Raw genomic sequence first — 23,670 nt, forward strand, 5'->3', positions numbered from 1 at the left:
CAGTTTTCAGTGAGAATTTTCTGATAATTTTAGAGTTAGGGGGTCACAATACTCTTCTAGAGCTAGTAGGATCTGCAGAGATTACTTCTACCTCTATTTTGTAAATGGATAGACCAAACTCACAGAGATGAAATGCCATTCTAAAGTCATTTAGTTATAGCTGGTGGCAGAGTTGGGACCTGTTGTCCTTATTGTTCTTTACTTAGTGTTATTTCTTATATGGCTGGAGATTCAATCAATAACATTAACAATAATGTACCATGAGACAAATACTGACATTTTGAAATGAGGCATGAACCCATTCACAACCTGATACAATTACTTATATACCCCCTCACCTTAGTTGTTCCCAGTTTTATAAAAAAGATTCCATTTTAGAGGTAGGTGGTATGGAAAATGGGATACATTTTCTCACAAAACAGTGGCATACAAGGTGATTATGGTCCCAGGTTGGCTTCTGTAAAACTACTCAACCCACAACACAACAACCCTGAGGGAATGCAATGCATTATTTATCAAAATCTGAAGTGCCAAGGAACAGCTGGGTGATCTCAGACAAGTTACTTAGTCTCTCTGAGGTCAACTCCTTTTCTAAAACACATGATAATTACCAAGACTCCCGGAATTTCTGACTTGATGAGAATGTTAAAGGTCTACTTCTAATTTCTAAGATACTTGCTGTAATGAAAATTTCAAACGTGCTAAAAAACTAGTACAATAAATACCTGTATTTCCACCACCTAGATTCAAGAATTATTTAACATCTTTGCCATATTAGCTTTATCTTTCTCTTTTAGACATTTGAAAGTAAGTTTAAAATATGACATTTTATCATGCAGCTCCTAAGAATAAGGACATATTCCTATGTAATAGGAAACCTTTTCTGTAAAGAGGTAGGTAGCTTATGTTTTAGATTGTACTGTGGGTTGCAATTACTCAACTCTGCAGTTGTCCAGGGAAACATGCATAGACAATACATTAAAAATGGGCATGGTTCCAATAAAACTTTGTGTACAAAAATAGGCATTTTGTCCACAGGCTATAGGCTGATGACTTCTGCTATACAGCATCACTTATCACAATTAAAGTTAACAAGAATTCTTAGTTATCACAACTGAAGTTAGCAAGAATTCTCTAATATCTAACAACTAGTCCATATTCAAATGTTTGTAAAAGTCCCCAAATGTTTGTGTTGTAGTTCCTTCCTTAAGCAGAATTCAGTCAAGATTCAGACCCTGTATCTAAGACTACTTCTGAGGACTAATGATTCTATTCCTCTGTTTGCCTCTCTAACATCTAAGCCCATGCGTGCCTAGGACATCAAGGTAACAAAGGATAATGTAACTGGTAACTCTGGAAAGTGGGCCATGCACTGCTGCATGTAAATCTTAAAACAACTTAAAAGAGATTAAGAACATCTACATTCTGAAATTTATGCTTCTACAGTAATACCTATCAATTGTTTATCAGATACTGTTTTTCAGATAGCCATTTGAAAGCAAGTTTGAAATATGACATTTAGCACAGTAATATCAGTAATTCTATCAACGGTAATATCATCAACTGTTTATCAATATTCTATTTAAAGCCAAGTGTATGTCAACCGGAACATCAACTTAATTAAAAACCAATGAATTAATTTAAAAAAAACAACTAGAGTTAAGCTTATTCAAAGGAGAAATCTACTACTTACCTAGAAACAGAACAATCAATAGGACTATAATGGTAAGAAAAGCCTTGTTCCAGAAGGTTGCAATTTTACCCCAGACGGTAAATGAAAAAATCTTCTGCCATCTGTAACGTAATACAATTATATATTAGGTTAAACAAATAAAAAGAGTGTCTTGAAATACTTTCTCAATATTGAACGGAGATTTTGGTAGTTATATTGTGAGTAAAAAGGATTACAGAAATGATTTTTATGTCATATCAGAGAGTTATCAATTCTCTGATATGACATGTCTCATGAATTAAGAACAACTCTTTCAAATTTAGTAATAACCTGACATTTGATTATCTTCTTTCTGGTGGCTTGAATATTCTAAAATGGAAATATATTTTAAAGTAAAGATACATGATCAAAACTTTAAAAAAGGAATTCTTATAGTAAAATGTTACATTTCTCATAGAAACTATCACTTTATATCTTTTCCTTAACCAGGGTAATAACTTAGAAATAACGGAGACCTGCTGGTCTAACAATTAGCCCTATTTCAGGAGTGGGGAGGGGAGGGGTGCAAGTCTCTGCACTAGTTATTTTTATGTCATACACTTTTAACATCTACTACAAGTAAGAATTTCTCTACTTTTACCACAAGATAATTAAAATATAATATGCATATATATGGTAAAGTGCAAAAATATTAAATATATAGGTTGAAGAATTTCTAAATATGCATATAGCCATGTAATTACCACCCAGATCAATATTTGAACATAGAGTAAATGAAAGGGGGAAATGGTTAAGATGGTTGAACAGTATAAGCAAAGACAGAGAGGTAAGAAAGTATGGATTATAAACGGCAAAGAGTGACAAAGTAATCCCCTGTATACCTGGAAAGATATAGACTTTTACATGGGTATTTTAAATGAATAACACATTAACTGAGTCCAAAGATGATATAAAGGTAATAAGCACTTAAACTTCAAATACAACTTTTAAAGAAAGTTTTAAGGTTATGACAAATTAGTAATTTACAGGTATTGAAAACAACTCCAGTAAATTGAAGTTGGTGGGGAGAAGAAGACTGACATAGATGAAGCAACTACATGTCTCTATGCTTCCAGTTCTAAGGATGCTATTTAAATTTTACATTAAAATTTTGTACTTTTAGAAAGAGTACATAAGTGGCAATATTTTGGTCTAGGTCTAAGTGTAAATTCACATTTCAAGGGCCAATATAAATGGGAACAAAGAAGAGGCCCTCTATAGGGCCTAATTAGCAGTTTTTAATAAGATTCAAGTCAAGGAGGAATTAGTAATGGCTATTATATATTGAGTTCCTACTATACTATGGTTTTAAGCACTTGTACGTATTTCAGCTCATTCAATCAACCCAACCACACTATGTGAGGTGGGTATCAGTATTACTTCCATTTTACAGATAGGGAAATTGGCCAGAGATGGTAACTAACTTGCTCAAGGTCGCACCCTAATGCCCACAGTTGGGATATAAACACAGTATTTCTAAGCATGTGCCTTTAACCGGTGGGAAGAAATCAAGGACGCCAAATTAAATGAAAGCTTAAGACTTTTCTTTGAAGATTATACACACATAAAAGATAAAAAGATGGGTATAAGCACATATTGTAAGTGATTTGTGTGCATATACACCTTTCTAATGTACATGAGGGTTTATTTATATAATGTATGTACATATCCAAACTTTTATCAAATAGCCACTTGATCAGGACAGGGAAAAAATTATATTTAGCAGGGAGAAAGGGATCCTTAATTTATAGATAATTCTGATTGAGAAAAGATCAACTGACAAATGTTTTTTTTTTTTGCAAACTCTTAAGCCTTATTTACATATCAAGATAGTTTATAAATAACATGTTGTTTTCTCTTGAATATAGAACTTTATTATTGCAAGTACTACCAAAAAAGCTAAAGAAGGTGTTGTTGAGGACTTTATAAACAAAACCAACAGCATGACAGGTAGTGTTATTGTCTGAAATGAGGCCATGGATCAGCCAGATGACCTTAGGCCACGTTCCCTATTGAAAGACTCATTTGGGTAAAATTATTTTGAATACTCCTTCTTATAGTATGACCCATTTTTTCCTTTAGTAAGGAAGAAAAAACTGATGGTATCTGATAGATGGGGAAAGGAGTAGAAACCAGGTAGGTAAGAGGCAAGTTAAGAATTGTGAAAGACTATGTAGCCCCTGAGCGAAGGAAAAAATTTCCCACATTTCTTACTTAACTTCAGTGGGTCATCTGAAGGATCTATTTTATGAGACAAAAGGATGAATGATGTCTTGCTGCATTTTTATTGCAAGTGTATTTCACCATAGTATCAAGTTTCTGGATGTAAAATTGAACTCCTAATGAGTGGATTATTATAGGAGTAAAGTGAGCCAATGCTTTTAATTTTAATTTTATTAACTTAATCAATTTAACAGAATTTAGTATTAATTCTGTGTGAGGAAAACAGTAAAATTGCTATTAAACATTAATGAAACTACTTCTTGATCGCACAAGGCCATAACTAAGAATCATTTATTGTGTAAGTTTCTAAATTGTAATTCCACTGCCCCAATGAAATATTTGTCTTCTCCTTGCCATGGTGTAAACACCATTTATGTACATATATCTATTTACCTTTATTTAGTTCACTCTTCCAATTGAGGGCAATAAAACAAATGTAAACGTGAACACAGGATAGGTGTTAGAAATATAACCAGTGCTTTATTACATCTGTAATTAACAATCAAAAGGACTAAGCCCTAAAGGGAGGAAAATTTAATTCATTTGTACATACAATAAAAAGTTTTACATAAAGTGATAATATTATTAGTATATATTACCCAACTTGTTAGTGAGTTTATTTTGAAAGAGCACCTTTTATATATCAGGATTCAAAACTTTTTCTTATTGTAGTTGGCAGACAATCTTATATTGGTTTCGAATATACAACACAGTGGTTCAAGAGTTACCCACATTATTAAATCCTGACCCCACTAGTGCAGTTACTATCTGCCTACATAGGAAGATGTTACAGAATCATTGGCTATATTCTCCAGGCTGTACTATCATCCCCTTAATCAATTTATGATTGAGTTCAGCACTCAAAACTTTTAGATCTTAAGAAAACTTTTCCCATATCAGACCAAACAGTTTAAAGGAGCTAATCACATTTTCATTACTGTAACGGTTTGGAGGTTTCCTACCTCTGAGGAGGAATAAAAGGCAGGCAGAAGAGTAAAATGAGTCCTATTTCAGCATAAAGAAAGGCTGCAACTGCCGCCCACTGGAATGTCATTTTTTTCTCTTCACACCTAAATAGAGAAACACTTACTTTACTTTGCTGCCTTTCAGAGAAAACTGGGTTAAAGGTCCGCGGGGCGCAGTTTTGCCCAGGGGTGAGTGGAGTGCGGCCTTCCCCTCACCCAAGGCACAGGCGTTAACCCCGGGCGGGAAGGGAAGCAAAGGGGCAAGGGTGCGCCTGGAGGCCCGCGTCCCCGCCTCCCCGGCGAGCCGAGCGGAACCTGCTGGGGGCCTGCGCGGCACCCGGTCCTGCTCTTGGGCCGCGGCCGCCTGACACCGCCCTCGGGCAACGCCCGCGCCCCCGGCTTTTCCACTCCGCGAACGCGCCGCGGCCCCCTGACCGACACGCAGGGGCAAGGCCGCTCCCGAGGGCCAGCCGCAGAGACAGCGGGCGGCCCGAGGCCCCGCGTTCGCGCCGCCTAGAGGACCGCGGCCCCTCGGCTCCCACCCGGTCTTACCCCGCCTGCGGCCGGCCCGACTCCCCGCGCTGCTCCGCAGCCGCCGACGCGCGGGACGTCAGACGCCGGGGCGGGGAGGGGGAGGGCCTCGTCGCACCCCAGCCGGCCGCCTCCCTCGGCCCGGGCTCCCAGTCCCAAAGGAGGTACGGCGGCGGGAACCCGACGATTAGTGCCAATTGTTTGCTAATTGCGGTGGAATTAGAGAGTGACTCAGACTTTTCCACCCGAAGCTTGGGGATCATAAGTGCAACTTCTTCAGTAGGGCCGCCTTAAAATTTCCAATAAGGTGTGGTTTGGGAGGGTGCGGTAGGCGACGCTTCCCGAACGAGCTCGTCGGGGTCCCGTGAGAAGGAGGGTTAGAGCGATGCAAATTCAAACTGTTTGAAACTCACGCACTCCTTTCCTGTTCCGTCTGTCTGGTAGAGGTGGTTTCATTGTCAAGAACTGAGCTGTAGTTAAGAAAAGGGCTAGTGTGGTTTTGCAGGATTTTGTTCAGAGAATGTGGAAGACATGTGGCCTAAAAACTTTTAACTTCTGCTCTAAGTGACTGGGAAGAGGCAATAAACTTTAGGGAGATGTTTGCAGGCTGATAGGAGGGGAAAATAAGTAGGTATGGCATATTCTTTCAATTAATTATTCTCTAGGTTTTCAAATTGCATGAATACTCAAATTAACTTTTTCCAATATTGCCAATATATCAGGAATGCAAATGAGAGTATTCTCCTGGGGACAATTATTTGGAAATATTAAATGAAAATAAGTTATAAGATACGTTTTTCTTATATAGAACATAAAATATTTTCTTGTGCTTTTTCTTATCACAAATATTTTTGATCATATATATAAAAGAAAGAAGACTGAACATAAATTAACCATAAACAAAGTAAAAAAAAAATCAAATGCGTGTGGAACTCCTTGCCCTTCCATACTGGTTCCTTTGAGAGGCTGTGTGCCTTACTCCACGTTGCTGTGCTTACATTAGTGCATTTCACTTGTTAATTTTCCAATATAAAGTGATTCCTTTGACAGTAATACCCTCCTATTTGCTTATATACTACTCACATCAAATGAAAAAACCACTTATTTAAAAAAGTTAAAAATTGAAATCACAGATGTGCTTAAGAAAAATGGCAACACAGTGATTGTTAAAATTGATCCATTTAATATTCCCAAACTCTGGTATTAAGCAGTTTCAGATAGTTGTCTCAGTTTTCATGTTGGTAATATAGATCAATATCTTAATTATAGAATTGCTTTATTTTAACCTGAGATACTTAATTCTTGCAGTGGTACATTCACCAATAACAAAATTCTATTAGTAACATTCCCAAACCATTAAAATTATTACCACCTGCTGGGAGGCATAAAAATAACATCACTAAAAACAGGGTATGAAAGTTCAGTTTGTAAATCAAAAATAGAACCTGGTTACTATTCTCCAGGAAATAATATTTCAAATGTATAATCATCTCTAGATTAGCTACCAAATTTTTCATGCTTAAGATGTAGGAGACTGAAATTAACTTTTATCATTTTAGACACAGCTCTATTTGCCAAGCTATCACTCTTCTAAAGACCTAGAGCTTGAAATGTAATAAATTTAATGTCATTTAAAGAGTTTCATGGAATCTTGTTTTAAATTTAGAAAACATCACATCTAATTAAATTGTTACATAAAATAAAAAAAATACCTTGTGGTATTCAATTCGTACCAAAGTACCAGTTTGATTTTACAATCTGAATTTTTAATCTAAGCCCTGAATGCAATTCTATACAGAATTTTTTGTTCCTTTTCATCTTATATAGGTATTGGCATTTGTTCTTTTCTCTGTACTTCATTTCATTAAAAACATATTTCATGTTAATTTACAGATATTACATGTCATACTGTTAGTATTAAAGAGTTTTATTTATTTAAAAAATGTTAAAAACATTATTCCTTTTGGAGAAAAATCCTCACTTAAAAAAAAAATCCATTAATAGGATTCAGCACAATGTTTGTCAATGTTTGGACCTAGGATGACCAGGATGTTTGGGTCACTGGGGTCTTCCTTAAAAGTGTAAATTTTGGTTCCACTCTAGAGAACTACTCAATCAGAATCTCTGAGGATGGCGTCTAGGACTGATTTTTAAAATGTTCTCAGGATATTGTTTTTAATACTAACATTTGAAAGCCACTGATTTAAAGTAAAAACCAAGATGTGACCTTGGGTAGTTTCACTGTAGACCGAAAATGCAGTATACATTAAACTAATTTAGGAAGTCCAGTCAAATCGCATAATGGTCTGTGAGGTAATCTAAGACTGCTGATGTGCTTGACAGAGCATTAAATACTCTTTTTTCCTGTCTTGAGGTGATCTTTTCCATCATGTACATTAAATGTTGATGGAAACAAATGTAAGGTGTTCCAAGTTCAATAGCAATGTCAACCCAGTCCCAGATGCATTTTAATGGGGTTTCCTCATATCCAGCGAACATGGCCGGGTTTGCTAGTAGTCCTCTTGCAACCATCACTCCTACAAATTAAAGCACATGACATTTGTCCACATATTAAGAATTTATGGTTATGAGGTCAAACACAATGAAAAAAACAATATTAAAAAATAAAGTAGTATTCCAAGATTTTATAATGCCCTTATATTAGTCTTTTATCCAATTATAAAAATTTATTTTGATACTTCTTATAAACCAAGAAAATTTAATTACTTATAGGAATTCTTTTTTATTTCTTAAAAACTTCTACATTAAGCAACTAGGGTTTTTTTTTTTCCTTAGGGTAAATCCAGATTGTTAAAAGTTGGGTTTACTGAAAGTTAAGTTTATCTGTATTCTCCCATTCAGCAACTGGTATCACAAGGGCTTGGTATGCCAATAATTGAAGGGGATAATAAGACTGCATAGCTGTCTAGGATTCCTTTGGTTCCTGTGAACACTATTTTGTTCACTCTCATTTCTATTCTAGGTGTTCTATTTCACTAATAAGTTATCTGAAAGATTTATAATTGTTCACTCACTGGTTATGAAGGTGGCAAAAAAGTAACAATTAATTTACCCCCATTAAAAGAATCTGTTGTTTCTAAGTAGAAGAGTTAACATCATTTTATTAAACTGCTTAGCTTAAATCAGTACAATAGATTAATATGATTCTGTTTAAAAGAAAATCACATCAACATTCTCATACCCCCCCTTTTTTTTTTGCTAATTAAAAGACAAAAACTCAAGTACTGATTTCTTACCATCTGTCCCAGTAATATGCCACACATTTTCTGCTTCTTGTAAGCTTCTGATGTCTCCATTAGCAATTACAGGTATAGACATACTTTCCTTAATTATTTTCATGGCCTCATAGTGAACTGGTTGATGTCTTTCTTCAACAGTTCTTCCATGGACTGTAATCCAGGAAACTCCTGTTGCTTCAGCCTTTCGACAAAGATCTACAGTCCTTGTAAGGTCATCATGGATCCTATAATTTCAAAGATATATCTGTCTTTTCACAGCACACAAATGATTAAATAAATAAATAAATATTTCATCTAATACCTTATAGTTAGCTTTGCTATAACCTATTATCACTACATGTTACTATCAGGTTTTGTTCAGGGATCAGTTCCCATTTAAGACTTCAAATTTAGCCATTTCATTATTCACTGGCAACTATAGGATAGCCAGTAAGTTTTATCTTACTCTGTCTCTGTGCTCCTCCTTTTTGGCTTTGGCAACTGAAAAAGCTATCAGTTCTGTCACAGATGAATTGAAAGATGCTATCCTAATATTTTCTCTGCATGCCCCAGTCTGCAAGTGGGAGAATATAATACCTTATCTTGAAATAAGGTAACACATTATCAAAAAACTGATTTCTGGTTTCTTTTCTTTTTCATTGTGAAATTTTGGTACAAATATCATTCATATTTTCTACTCTTGGTACAAGGAATGTTTCTCTAGTATTAATTAAATAGTACATGGAAAAAGTTGGGGGTTTCTTTTGGAGGAAAGTTTTTAAATAGAGAGATGTTTTAATTTCTTTTAAAAAATGCAAAGAGGAAATCGTTCTAGATTGTAAATAAAAAATATGGTATATACTGATTTACTAAATATTATGTTTCAACATTTCCATACACCAGCTACCAATTTATTAAGGACAGGCATCCCCACACCTCTGGACAAAAGGAATATCCTTTACTAAGTAATGGACAATCTTGTCAATAGATTAAAATATGGCCTTTACCTTATTTTAATAGATACTGAAAATCTGGGATTTTCCACTTGGTTTCTTACTTGTTTCACCATATCTTGAACAAGCTCTGGCTTGTTTATTAAGCAAGCTCCATAACCTTCTGCCATTGCCCACCTTTATAGAGCAAACACAACAACAGATAAATTGTAAATAGCTGGAAGATATAATTCTAAAAGCACTGTAAGTGCATCTATTTCTCTATTGAGCAATCTGGAATGCAATCAGATTTTTACAATTCATAGATCCAACATTTCTAAGTGGATCAATATGAGATTAGGAAAATATGTTCCCAGATTAAAAAGTACTTAGGAGAGATAGTTTTATGAAAAAATTAAATTAAAATTCATTCGACCAAAAGATTTAAGTATGTGTAATTAATGGCAATTACTTAAGATTTTTTAAGTTCCACATTTGATGTTTATTGTACATAATAAGAACTTTTATTAGTCCTAATAGTAAGATATTTTTGGTTTACAGCATTACAGTACCACTAAACAGCTTATTTAACTCTTCTAATGAGTACACAAATATGTCTAATCTGATTCGGATTATGCTGTACTTAAAACCTTGATTTTATCCTTTGGACACATTTTGAATTACTGACAGATAATCCAGTGTGGCACCAGGAAGGTAGGGATAATATTGTCAAATTAAGTAATCCTATCAGTACCCAGTTACTTAGAGTCAACCAAGTTACTGTGGTATAGAAATAAAACATAATTATAAGAAGGTGTTCTTATAAAGGAAATTAGGAGAAAACAAATTATGATCACCCATATCAGAGAATCATATATTCTAGAGTAAGTATGTCTGACCTGGCAGTAAAAACACCTTTTAGGTATTGCTATAAACATTAGAGTCTCACATAATTACTTATGGATGAGGTTCAAGGCAGATCCCCACACATCAAAAAAAATCCTGTTGGTGAGGTGAGACAAAACTCACCTCAAAAGTCTATACATTGTTTTAGCCATCAGAACATACCTTTGCACGTATGTTCCTAAATAATCTTTCCTTATTTAGCGCAAGTGCTTTAACTGTATTTTCCTTACTTTCTAATTCTTGGAAAACTAGAAAGATATTTTACCATGTTCACATAGTTTTTTCTAATCTTTTTGAAAAGTCTTCCAGCTTCTTGAGTTTTACCTCTGAGGGCAACCACAGTTAATGTCTATTCCATTCGCATAAGGACAGACTATACGAGCAGCATCAGATAAAAGTCTTGCATCATTAGCAGCAAATTGAACAATCAAGGGGCAATCACCTGATAAAATGAACAGCTCAACATTAAAATCCACAGAAACACACACACACACACACACACACACACACACACACACACACACACACACACACACACGAGATACCAAACTCTAACATTTGTATAGGATGTAACAGCAATAACTATTTTTAGCCTAAGAGGCACCTGTTCAAATAAGATAGCACTGAAATAATTCTAAATATTTTAAATCAAACACAAATGACATTTAGTGAAAATTAAAACAATATAAATTTTGATAAAATTTAAAGTATAGTACTCTTGACAACAGACCCCTTTTTTAAAAAAACTTTAAAGGAATTATTGATATATACTCTTATGAAGATTTCACATGAAAAAACAATGTGGTTTTTTCACCCATATTATCGAGTCCCCCCCATAGGCCATTGTAGTCACTGCCCATCAGTGTATTAAGATGCCACAGAGTCACTATTTGTCTTCTCTGTGCTACACCGTCTTCCCATGATCTCCCCCACACCATGTGTGCCAATCATAATACCCCTCAATCCCCTTCTCTCCCTCCCCACCCGCCCTCCCATACCTCTCCCCTTTGGTAACCGCTAGTCCCTTCTTGGAGAACAAACCCCTTTCTTAAAGGTGAGAATTAGCTTATTGTTTTCCAGAGTAAGTTATGTATACCTGTTATTACATTTAAACAAATGTGAACATTTTATATACATTGCTATGCTACTTCTTTCTTCCCCTGATGTACCTGGGAGCTGTGCTCAGACCATAATTTTCTTTTTAGTGGTATATTCCACTGTATGATGGACCATACTTGTACTTGTAGACTGTTTTTCATTTTGGCTGTGGCTTACATGAATGCTTTTGTGAGTATATTCACAGGGTAAATGCCCAGGAGTGTAACTGCTGGTTAAATATCCAACGTTTTGATACAAAATTTTCTGTCAAAAGAGCCTGCCAGTGTAAACCAGTATGCATGGAAGTTATTGTTTCCTCACAAGTTATCCTATAATCTATCTACATCAAATTGTGTATAATTCTATTTATGGGCTTTCTCTCCATATTCTTTGAACATTTTGCTATGTACAATTTTTTAGTTGTTCCTTTTCTCATTATTTAAATTTCTAAAATAAAGTTACTAGCTCTGCTATCATAAATATCAAAAACATTTTTTTCAGGTTTTGGTTTGTCTTTGAGGTTATTTCTGCTCTTTTCTTACAGACAGAAGTTACAAATTTGAATATAGTCAAATGTATCAGAGCTTTCCTAGGTTTTAAAGGACATATTTTCTCACCTTTGGGTTAGTTTTATAAATCCTGGGTGGATGTATTGTAATTTTTCTAAGTTTTTTTGAGGACTACCTGTATGAGATTCACAGGGTGTTTGCCAAAATGCAGATTTCTGGGTATCACCCTAGTTCCACTGACTCAGAATTTCTATGGCAATCCACTGATTTACAGAGTTATCATGGGATAGGAGAATTTGCTTGTTCCTGCAGATGTAGGATGCTTCCCCCTTTGTAACTCAAAGAGTCATAGAATTTCAACTTAACAACCACTTGTTGGTCTAATATATTTTCAGTACTGTGCTAGGAGCTGAGTATGCAAATCAGTAAGAAATAGCTTCAGCCTCAAGGAGCCCACACATAGTCTAGTGGGAAAGAGAGGCATTTAAAAAGCCTATGCTTAAGAGAGAAGACAAGAACAGAGGTTGATCAGGAAAGTTCCTTAGCCACAAACTTTTGAGAGCTGGATTAAGCATGAACTGCTGTTTGCCAGAGAGAGAGGGAGCTGGGGGACAGGCATGGCTGAGAAGGAAAATCTAGGTAGAGAAGTATGAGAGACTAGGCCATGTTCAGGGATTTAAAATGACTTAGTATTTTTGAAGAATAAAGTCAGTGGGCTGTGGAGAGAAACTAATAGAAGATAAATTGCTGATGTGTTCAGAGGCTAGATCATGAAGAATGATATTCTTATCCACAAGCACTGGAATTCTACTTTCTAGGCTAGTGGTTTTCCTCAGTAGTTTGCAAGCTCTGAATCACCTGGAGGGCATTTTAAAACGCAGATTGCTGGACCACATCCCCAGAGTTTCTGATTCAGTAGGCCTCGGGTGGAGCCTGGGGACCCATTTTTAACCTAACCAGTTTCCAGATGATGCCAATGCTACTCATCTGGGGAATCACACTTTGAGAACCACTTCTTTAGGCAATGAGAGGTCTAAGAAGAATTTTAAACAGGAAGGAGGTGTAGAAAGGACCCTTTGGGCTGTTTGGAGGGTAGTTTGGAATAATGGGACAAGATTGGATGCAATAAAATAGGAATATAAAAGTCCAGGTAAGAGGATGGGGGCCTTAAGGAAGGCTGACCTTACACTTTGACATGTCATTCATAGTTTGAGGCACTAAATAAAACCATTAAAAAAGTTATTAAAAACATATAAACAAGTATGTGATTTTAAAAATAAAACCTCTGAATTGTGTTGTTTCTGGTAGACAAGATAGTTGAATTTATTTTTAAGTTTTACAAAGTCACCAAATTCTGGGTTTCACATACCTTGGTTTGTGGTAAATTCACTGTCTCTGGCTTTTATAGATCTGACAAAATCAGCAGCAACTATCATTGGTGTGTAGCACAGATCACAACTGTATTTTCTTACTAGTGTTCTAAAAGCCAACCTGTGAGCATATAAAACCTTAATTAGGTACTTTGGAAACATCATAATCATATTTAGTTCTAAGTTTAATTTAGTCAATTTTTAAATAATTTAATTATTAAATATATATTAGCAGAAAGTCCTGTTTATGGGAAGATAGAGTAGGGGTACTTTTCCCTATTCTTTCTGGCTAGTATAACTAAAAACCCTGGTATTATATACAAAATAAATATAAGAACTCTGAAAGGTGCAGGGAAGAGAGCAGACTAGACACTGACCTCCTTTAAGACCTGGGTATTGACAATGGTAAGTCCCTGGGTCTTTTTTTTTGCCTCAGATATCCCAGACTTGATGCTGAAGAAATGGCAATGTAGAAATACCAATGGGTGCAGACAAAAACAGCCCCAACAAGTCTACTCTCTCTAACCAAAGGACCAGGAAAGAGGCAGCAGAGCAAGACACAAAACTTTTAATTAACACTGGCTCTACTCCAGCCAAACACCAGAGGAAAAACTGTGGCCCTTCTCCAAAGACAAAATTTGAGTGGGGAGCCAGAACTTCTATCTTCCTAAGTCTGTACTGAGGTTCCCCCACCTCTCTCCACAGGGTGTCAGAGAAGGCTAAGAAAGGAATGGGACTGTAATCCCTGCTGGCCAGTAACAAGGTCCCTCTCAGTGGTATCAGTGGAGACCACATGGGGAGCCTGGACTTCCACACCTACTCTGCATTAGCAAGGCTCCCTGTCCATGTCCACTGTGAGGAGTGTCACAGGATATTTAGTGAGGAGCCAGGACTTTCATCACTGCCCAGCAGTTACCAGGCCACCGCCTGCTTGGGGAGCTGAGACTCAAACCCTGCTCAGCAGTGATGTGGAGCCCCCTGCCACTAAAGCATCAAAGGAGATTAAGTGGGGAACCTGGACTTCTATCTCCACCCGAGAATAATGAGGTAGTGCCTGCTCATCCTTTCCCTGTTGTAGTGATATCAGAAAACATAGTTAAAGCAGAAGGCTCAGTATTCAGAATCAATCAACATAATTCACTGTAAAGAAGAAAAATCATATGGTTATGTCGATCAGTGTAGAAAAAGTATTTGACAAAACAATACTCATTCATTGAGAAAAACAGAATAGAGGGGAAGTTTACTAACATAATAAAGAACATCCATAAAAAAAAATCCTACAGCTAACATTATTCTTAAAGGTGAAAGACAGAACATTGACCCCCAGATCAAGAACAAAGCAAGGATGGCTGCTTTCATCATTCTTACTCAACACACTGCTAGAACTTCTATTCAGCGTCATAAGGCATGAAAAAGAAAGAAAAGGCAGATGATGGAAAGGAAGAAATAAAACTGTCCCTGTTTGCAGATGACATGATTATCTACACAGATGAACCCAAAGAATTTACAAAAAAAAAAAGTCCTATAGTCTGTAATTTCAGCAAGTTCACAGGATACAAGATGAATATACAAAAATAAAATTTACTTCTATATAACCAGCAATGGACATTGAAACTAAAAGAATAATACCATTTACAATCATTAAAAAGAGAAGAGAAATAATTGGGTGTGTTACAAAAGATGTACAGTACTGGTATGCTGAAAACTACACAGCAATGATGACAGAATATCAAAGAGGATCTAAATAAATGTAGAGACATACTGTGTTCATAACTTGGGAGATTCAGCACAGTAAGGTATGCAGGTCTCCCCAAATTGATATACATATTTGATACAATTCTGAAGGAAATTCCATCAAGATAGTTTGTAGCTACAGACAAGGTCTAAAATTTATTTGGAAAGGCAAATGAACTGGAATAGCTGAAACAATTTTGAAAAAGAAAGAGTGACAAGTTACCCAATTTCAAGACTTATTATACAGCTATAGTAATCAAGACTGTGGTATTAATGGAGGGACAGACACATAGATCAGCAGAACGTAAACAGAAAATCCAGATAGCCATACAATCTTGCCTAACTGATTTTTGAGAAAGATGCACAAGTAATTCAATAGTGGAAACACACCCATTTCAAGAAATGGTGCTGGAATAATCAGACATCCAAAAGCAGAACAAAAGGAACCTCAGCCTAAGCATTACACTTATACAAAAAAATTAATTTGCTCATGTACTTAAACATAAAACATAGAACCAACAATAAGACTTTTAGAAAAGAAATAGGGAAAAATCTTTAGGATCAAGAGTTACACAGAGATTTCTTACACTTGACACAAGCACAATTTACAAAAGGAAAAACTGATAAATTAGATTTCATCACTAAGTAAGAAACTCTTGCTCCACAAAAGACCTTGTCAAGAGAATGAAAAGACAAGCTACATATGGAAGGAAATATTTGCAAATCACATACTTGACAAAAGACCAGTGTCTAGAGTATACAGAGAACTCTCAAAAGCTACAGTGAACGAAAATTCAACAACCCAAATACAAACAACCTGATTCAAAAATGGGCAAAGGACTTGAATAGACACTTATCCAGAGAAGATACACAAATGGCCAATAAGCACACAAAAAGATGTTCAATATCACTAGGTAAACACAAAACTACTATGGAAAATATAAACACACTAGGGAAATCAAAACTACAATGAGATACCCTTCACACACATTAGGCTGGCTATAATAAAAATAATGGAACAAACAAAATAACAAGTGTTGGTGAAAATGTTGAGAAACCAGAACTCTTGTGTCCTGCTAGTGGTAATATAAAAATGGTGTAGCTACTGTGGAAAACAACAGGGTGGTTCCTCCAGGAACTATAAATAGAATTGCCGTGTGATCCAGTAATTCTACTTCCAGGCATATACCCAAAACATTGAAAGCAGGATCTCAAAGAGATATTTATACATCCACGTTCATATTCATAGCAGCATTGTTTACAATAGCTAAAAGGTGGAAACCATGCAAGCATGTATCACTGGGTGAATGGATAAGCAAAAATGTGGTATATACACACAACAGATTATCATTCAGCCTTAAAAGGGAAGGAAATTCTGATACAGGTTACAACATAGATGAACCGTAAGTGAAATAAGCCAGTCTCAAAAGGACAAAATTGTATATGGTTCCACTTACATGAGGTACCTAGAATAGTCAAATTCAAAGACTGAGAAAGTAGAATGGTAGCTGCCACTGTCTGTGTGGTAGGAGGGCATGGGATGCTATTGTTTAATGTACATAGGGTTTCAGTTCTGTAAGATGAAAAGAATTTTAGCAATTAGATGTATTACAAGGTGAATGTACTTAAATGTAAACGTACTACTGAACCATACTCTAAAAAATGTTTAAAATGGTAAATTTTAAGTTGTGTGTATTTTACCAATTAAAAAAAATTAAAAGCCAATTCAACAGTTAAAAAGAAGAAAACAATCCAATTAGAATGTTGGCAAAAAACATAAAGACACATTTCCTCAACAATATACAGATGGCAAATAAGCTCATGAAAAGATGTTCAACATCATTTGCTATAAAGGAAATGGAAATTAAAACTATAAGGAAATACCACTGCACACCTATCACATGTCTTAAATTACAAACGGACATTATAAAAAGTCGGTGAGGATGAGAAGAAACTAAATCCCTTATACATTATGGGTGGGAGTGTGAAACAGTTACAGCCACTCTGGAAAAGTTTTGATAGTTTCTTAAAAAACCAAACATACAACTACCGTATGACCCTGTCACCTCAGTCCTGGCAATCTGTTTCAGACAAATGAAGACTCATGTTCACACAAAACCATGCATAAATGTTTATATTTAATATCCATTGTATCTTTATAGATGGGAGTTATAAGCACTATCATTTTTATAGATAGAAAGTGGAGCTTGGAGAGATTTATTGTTTACTCAGGGCCACACACATACCAAGCAAGTGGTAACACCAGGACTCAAGCCTGGACCATGATGCCAAAGCTAGGTGTGTGAAGATCCTATGTCTTAATTTTAAAAAGTGGAGTATAAAAAGGAAATCACATCTTAGCTCATTAGCTATTTAACAATACTTACTTTGAGTATCGAACCATTGGTGCACAGACTTTCACCAGCTGCCCAGAATGAAACATTTCTATTGGATCTTTTTTTCTTTCTTGGCATATTGTGGTTTGAATGCAGTCACTCTTCATGAATACAGACTTGTTTCAAATCTGAAAAAGGCAATCAGTTTGCATAGAGAAAAGTTACTTTCATTAGATGAATTCCCATCACTCTAAGAATTTCAATGTTAAAACATATGTTCTCCGTCAGGCTTGTGGGCTCAGGATCTTAGCTTTTTTTCACAATATCAACTAAGATGCAACAGAACTCTGCCTCCATTTATAAGTCACATAGTTTTTAGCACACTAAAATCATGACATTTATATTCTCTACGACTTATGGTTGTGTCAAACACCAATAGTTTCAAATTCTACATTTAATTGCATGCAGTAACACTTTCTGCTCAAATTAACAAATGCTCAAGATGTGGGAAAGTACAAGATTTTTTCCTGGTATACCATGTTATGATTTTTCATGTTACTTTTTAATTTTCAATGTTACTTTGGCATTGATAAACCAGGAAATTTGATTTGAATCATTTCATACATAATACTATATATGTCTGGTACTTTGAAATGCACTGTTTTATCCAGGAAAGTTAAATGGCATTATCTGAACAACAGTGTAGTTAGCTTTAAGTAGTTAGCATTCCAGAAAGTATATTGGTATGTGTAATGTTTGCTCTTGTTCTCAAGTCTTATTCCGTATCTGAATCAGAAGACAAACGAACCTTATATTATTTTAGAAAATTTAGATGTGGCATTATCTAGTGAAAATTTCACTTATAATCATATAATTGCATCATAAATCATTCTTATATCAAAGAAGTACAAGTGATTAAATTAGGTACTTTACAAGTGCTTTATAGTTGCTATACTTAAAATTCTATCATTTTATACTGCTGGCTTCTTTCCATATTCCAGTTTTTGGCCTTAGTGATTTAGAAGCAGATATGGGCCAATTTCACAAAGATCTAATTGCTCAACATGCAATTTTTTCATTTGGTTAATCCAGAAAGTGCTGATATAAACTAAATATAAATCAATAATTTCAATTTCCTTAGGAAGAAAGTACAGTTGGGATAAGATAAACTAGTTTTATTGATTGCTGTTCAGTCTGAGTTCATAAAAATTTAGACAAAGTTACTAGCTTATCTTTTTTAAAAAAATAAGAATTCATGATTAGAACAATGTAAACCATATACATGAAGTATAAGTAAGAGAAAGCAAACGATAAATCCTTTTCATGAGTCAAATCTGTTTCTTCTCTTCTGCATTTCATATCCTGGTTGTGCCATCACCGTACACACTGATGCACTAAAGTCTGAAACCTGGAGCTTGTTCTCCACTGCTTCATCTCCAAGTGTGTCAGCCAAGCTCAACCTTTAATTAAATCTTTAGTACATCTTCATTGTCCCACAGTCTCTGTACTCATAACCCCCATCTTGATGACTCAAGACAGTCTTCTCTGAATCCCAGATAGAGCTCATCTTATTTCCCCACTATACTCGTAACACTCCTGTTTTGTGCATTTGCAATTAAGTAGAGTATAATAACATGTGTCTTTTCTTCAGTGTTTGCACATTTATTCATTCAACAAATATTAAGTTCCTGCCACATCTTAGAAATAATGATTAAAATACATTTCCTGTGTCCTTAAAAATGTATTAGAGTTAGACATACACAAAACAATAGCTTGAACACACATAATTCAACCATTGTGGAAGAAGTACTTGTCTAGAGAAGGGAGGAAAGTCATAAACAACGGAGGAGGGAACGCCTGAGATGACATTACATGGCAGACAGGGGAAGGTTCAGTTACTGAGAACAACATATGTAAAGCCATGAAGACTTGAAAATACTTTTTCAACAAAACAGTAGTAGTTCAGTGTTGCTTGAGTTGTAACTAGAGGTACTATCTAACTATGGTTATAACTAAATAGTAATAGGCCTTATATACCAGGTTAAGATTTTTTAGACTTTATACTGTAGGTCCTTAGTTCTTAACCGTTTTTCCTCCTTTCCATGGGTGATTTTTACATATGCACTCAACATGCTAACATGCATGTGACATACTTCCATAAGCATACCAGGTATTTTTGTAGAGGCTGTGTTATCTCTTTGCATGCGAGTTGTTAACTGAAAAATTTTAGCAGGGAAATGACACGATCAGATTTCTGATTCTGAAAGACTTCACTGGAGTGGGTAGGGCTGTTGGCAAAATGTGAGTACGGAGGCCATTGTGTAGACCAGGTTATACATGACTGTGGGACTCCAGGGTTAGAAGAGAAAAGAGAACACATTCAGGAGGTTTTTAGAAATAAAAATTAACTGGCAAGATAGGAGGTGGAATCAATTCATGACAGTGTACAATCTGTATTAAGAATTGTAGGACAACCTATACACTTCTGGCTTAGAGGCTAGGTGGATGGCAACTCCAGTCAATGAGATAGAGAACCAGAAGGAGGAATATGTTTTTGCCAGGGAAATATGAGTTCACATTTGGGTGTAATAAACTTGAGGTGTTCATGGGATTTCAAGACTGCAATGCCTCATAGTTGATTATATAGATGTGGTGCTCAGGAAAAAGCTAGAGGAATAGATTGAGAATATTTAACGTTTATGAATTAAACTGAAATGAAAAACTTGGACAAAGTACTTAAGGATGCCATATCTTGAAAGAAATCCTTAGAAGCACCAACACTGAAGTAAGAGACAAGAGGAAAAAAAATACAAATAAGACAGGGAGATGAACTCTGAAGCTGGGAAATAAACTTCAAAATTCAAAAACCAAGAGAGGGGAGAGTATTACTAAGCCACCCCTAAGAGAGGGGGTAAGTCTCTTAAACATCACAGAAAAGTTAAGTAAGGTAAAGACTTAAAAAGTCTAAGTCATTAGTGACTTTAGCAAGAAAAATGTCATTCTTATTCATTCTTGTATTCCAATATATGGCACTAAGGCTTCCCTCAATATTTATTTGCTGAATGAATATATCACTAGTTCTCAACCTTGGTTTACATTAGAATGATCTGCGTAACTTTTAAGAATAAGGATGCTCAAACTATACCCCAGGCCAATTAAATGTGAATCTCTGGGCTTAGGATGCAGGCATCAGTGTAAGCTTTCCAGGTGATTTCATTGTGCACCCAAGCTTGGGAATAAATCAATCCATACACTGCAAAGCAGCTGGTACAACTGTTTAAATATATTCCTACGTTACCTTATTAGCTCCTTTGGGATAAGATTAGGATTGAGTCTTATGTTTGCAAAATCATGCTGGTATAGGGCTCAAAAGTCTTCACTGAATGAAATATTAAATCTTTCCTAAATATTGCAATGTAAACACCAAGGAAGGAGAACTCATCATTCAAATATAGTGCCTATTCGTCAACATTTAAGAATTATTAAATATTTTGTGTATTATGGACAATGAATCCTAATTGAGTCTGTGCACAATGCCCTTGGCAATTTGTGTGACTTCCACTCAGAACCATCGATCCTATTCACACCACGCTTGAGATCAAATAAATTAGACTAAGGAAAAGCCTCTGAGACAGTCGAGAGAAAGCATAATGCAGTAAGTGTATCAGGAGACTTGCTCACCTGATTTGTTGCATTAAATGCGTTTAGATTTGTTATTTAGAAAAACCTTTGACACAGGGTATGTTCTAATATACTACCTTCTCAAAATACTGTTAGCAGAATCAAGAGAACTACGTAGCTCTATAATTGGGAAAAACTGGTAACCTGTGAACATAAAGGAAAAGTTAGTTTTTATGAAGCAATGTTTAATCTTGCATACGTGGGGGTGGGCTGTTAATTTATCAGTGTTTATTTGGGCCGAAAGCTAGGTGAATAATACAGATGTATCGGCGGAGAAGATAACAAGAACTAACTCGATTTTATAGCTTAAATACTGTTAGATGAGGTACGGAAACTCCATCTATTTGTAATAGGAAGAAATTTGGGATCACTCATTGCACATGGCTGAAACTCAGAGGAATAGAGAAAAAGCGTAACGTCACGGTCTCCGGCGAGGGAGGGCAGAGACGGACTTCACTTGTGTTTTCCTGGTTCAGTCTTCCTTCTTCACCGACTCTCGGCTCTCTAACTCTCCTCACCATTCATCCCGGGCAATTTTCCTTCCCAAACTTTTACTGCCTGCCTGTACCCCAGGACTGCGAGCCAAAGACGTGTAACAGATGAAGCCGGGAAGCTATTCGTGTGCCTGTGGAGTGCACACGAAGCTCCCAGAAACCTCCGCTCTCCCATCCTGCCTCCACCGAGAGGCCCAAGTTCTTAGGTTCAATACTTGCTTTAGAGATAAGCACTGCAGCCACGTTGCGGCGCCCACCTTCTCTTCAGCTCGGGTACTACACCAGGGGGTTGGCGGAACACTGCGTAAAGCGCCGGTCTGCGGCCTCGGCTTCCTGGGTGCGCTACTTGGGGCCCCACGCTGCTCTCAGGAAGCCTTGGTCCAGCAGCAGCCTCAGGTCCGTTCCCAGGCCGGCCGGGCCCTGGGAGGGCGGAGCGAGCGGCCCCAGCATTCTGCGTCACCACCTGGGCGGAGCGGGGCCGACGCTGACGTCATCATCCGGCCCCTGCCAACATGGAAGGTGGAGACAGCGGCGTCGCTGTTGCTGGCCCTGGAGCTGTGGTCTCTGGGGCGGCTGCAGCGACAGTCCGGGAGCTTCTGCAGGACGGTAAGGAGTCGGGGTCTGGCAGGCTGGTGGGGCTGGGGTTGCCCTGCTCCGCACCTGGGCCCGAGTGATGGACTCAGCCCCGACGCTCTGCAGAAAGTTTTTCGGTCTCGACGTGACCACTCCCCTCCGCCCGGCCCCCTGGCGTTTGGGTGCTGGTCCGCCTGTTTGCCCAAGAACTTGCTGTCCCCTTCCCTTCCGGGTGTCCTGGGGACACCTGATTTCTGGTCGCTTCATTTCAACTCCACAGTTCACACTTCTGGGGCTTCCCAGAGCCCTGGGATCCCGCACCCTGTGACCCACGTTGGCAGCCGCTCGCTGCTGCCGCACTCTTAACGAAGGAGTTCAATCCCGTGGAAAGTACCAAGACCCAGAACAGATGACAGACTCTTAATGAAAGAGGTGCTCATTTTTAAGAATAATTGGAAACATACTCTCTGTTAAATTCTTGTACTACACAGGTGGCCCCGCTTCCACCTTTTTTTTTTTTTTAAACAAGGCGTTTATTCACAACCATCTATGGGGAGGATTCAGAGCATTTGTTCAGGCTAGGATTAATTTTATGTGTTGAATATAGCGGTCGGGTTTATTGGTAGTTTTGAACAGTAATTGCTGAAAATGAAAAGATAAGTTAAACATAGCAATTTGAGAAGCACATTAAATTGTATTACCCCAGTTAACACCCAAATCTCTTAACCTTAAGAAAAAGTTCGTATTTTTAAGACGTTAATCATGTTTTTAATTTTCTTTCCTAATCGCCATCATGTTCTACTTTGTATTAAAACAATTTGTTTACTTAATCTTTTCTTACTGCGTTGTAAAACCACTTCTTATTTTAGATAGTGTTAATAGAACCTCGCATACAGTGGCCGCAAAAATAAGCTTTTTTTAAATTGAGCATCACAGTAAGAAGCATACGCACACATTTGTAGACCAAGGTAGGTTATAAACTATTGAAATGCAGTTCAAATTTTTCTCTGACTGTTGTACATTTTATTATTGCCCAAATTTCTTGCCTTCTGATAATTTATATACTTTTTATCGAAACTTACTAATGTTGTTTTCTGAACTAGACTGTATTAGGTTCCTAGGTTAGGATCTCTGATGCATCTTCGCATTCTGATTTAAATTCAGTTTATGCGAATTTTGAGTTCCTGATATGTGGGCAGTTCCCACCCTCAAGTAGCTTACCATTTTTAGCAGAAGAAATAGTCTTAAAAAGCTATAATGGTATGCAGTGTCATGTAGTGTTGTAAAGGTAGTAGTAGAATTGTGTACAAAGTAAAACAATACAGAGGTGGATAACTGGAGTAGTTAGGGGAGTGTCAGGAAGGGCTG

The 23,670-nt window shown here is 36.7% G+C and overlaps 3 protein-coding genes across 9 annotated transcripts in view; 1 reads left to right on the forward strand and 2 right to left on the reverse strand.

Annotated features, from left to right (window-relative positions):
* BCAP29 (B cell receptor associated protein 29) overlaps window positions 1-5,653 on the reverse strand; it is a 69,895-nt gene extending 64,242 nt beyond the window's left edge. The window contains exons 1-3 of one of the 4 annotated variants that reach the window (XM_036918986.2): window positions 5,215-5,440; window positions 4,897-5,004; window positions 1,694-1,794 (exon numbers count right to left, since the gene is read on the reverse strand). In XM_036918986.2, the coding sequence (XP_036774881.1) occupies window positions 1,694-1,794; window positions 4,897-4,988 (193 nt within the window). In that variant the 5' untranslated portion in view covers window positions 4,989-5,004; window positions 5,215-5,440. The other 3 variants (XM_036918983.2, XM_036918984.2, XM_036918985.2) reach the window with 3 other exon arrangements.
* A 1,036-nt stretch (window positions 5,654-6,689) lies between these two features.
* DUS4L (dihydrouridine synthase 4 like) lies at window positions 6,690-22,148 on the reverse strand. 4 transcript variants are annotated; one of them, XM_036918989.2, is made up of 8 exons: window positions 21,987-22,148; window positions 18,186-18,340; window positions 17,606-17,742; window positions 13,484-13,605; window positions 10,832-10,949; window positions 9,677-9,799; window positions 8,688-8,914; window positions 6,690-7,967 (listed from the first exon to the last, which is right to left on the reverse strand). In XM_036918989.2, exons 3-8 carry the CDS (start codon window positions 17,719-17,721, stop codon window positions 7,720-7,722), a joined length of 954 nt encoding a protein of 317 aa, XP_036774884.1. In that variant the 5' UTR covers window positions 17,722-17,742; window positions 18,186-18,340; window positions 21,987-22,148; the 3' UTR covers window positions 6,690-7,719. The 4 variants fall into 4 exon arrangements, with proteins under 4 accessions (XP_036774884.1, XP_057360390.1, XP_036774883.1 ...); XM_057504407.1 differs by lacking the exon at window positions 21,987-22,148 and adding an exon at window positions 21,313-21,330; XM_036918988.2 differs by lacking the exon at window positions 18,186-18,340 and having other exon boundaries at window positions 21,949-22,131.
* A 38-nt stretch (window positions 22,149-22,186) lies between these two features.
* COG5 (component of oligomeric golgi complex 5) overlaps window positions 22,187-23,670 on the forward strand; it is a 397,019-nt gene continuing 395,535 nt past the window's right edge. The window contains exon 1 of the mRNA XM_036918977.2: window positions 22,187-22,335. Within this exon, the coding sequence (XP_036774872.2) occupies window positions 22,242-22,335 (94 nt within the window). The 5' untranslated portion in view covers window positions 22,187-22,241. The remainder of the gene's footprint in view (window positions 22,336-23,670) is intronic.

Source organism: Manis pentadactyla, chromosome 7 (genome assembly GCF_030020395.1).
Source record: "Manis pentadactyla isolate mManPen7 chromosome 7, mManPen7.hap1, whole genome shotgun sequence".
In the NCBI taxonomy this organism is placed as follows: domain Eukaryota; kingdom Metazoa; phylum Chordata; class Mammalia; order Pholidota; family Manidae; genus Manis; species Manis pentadactyla.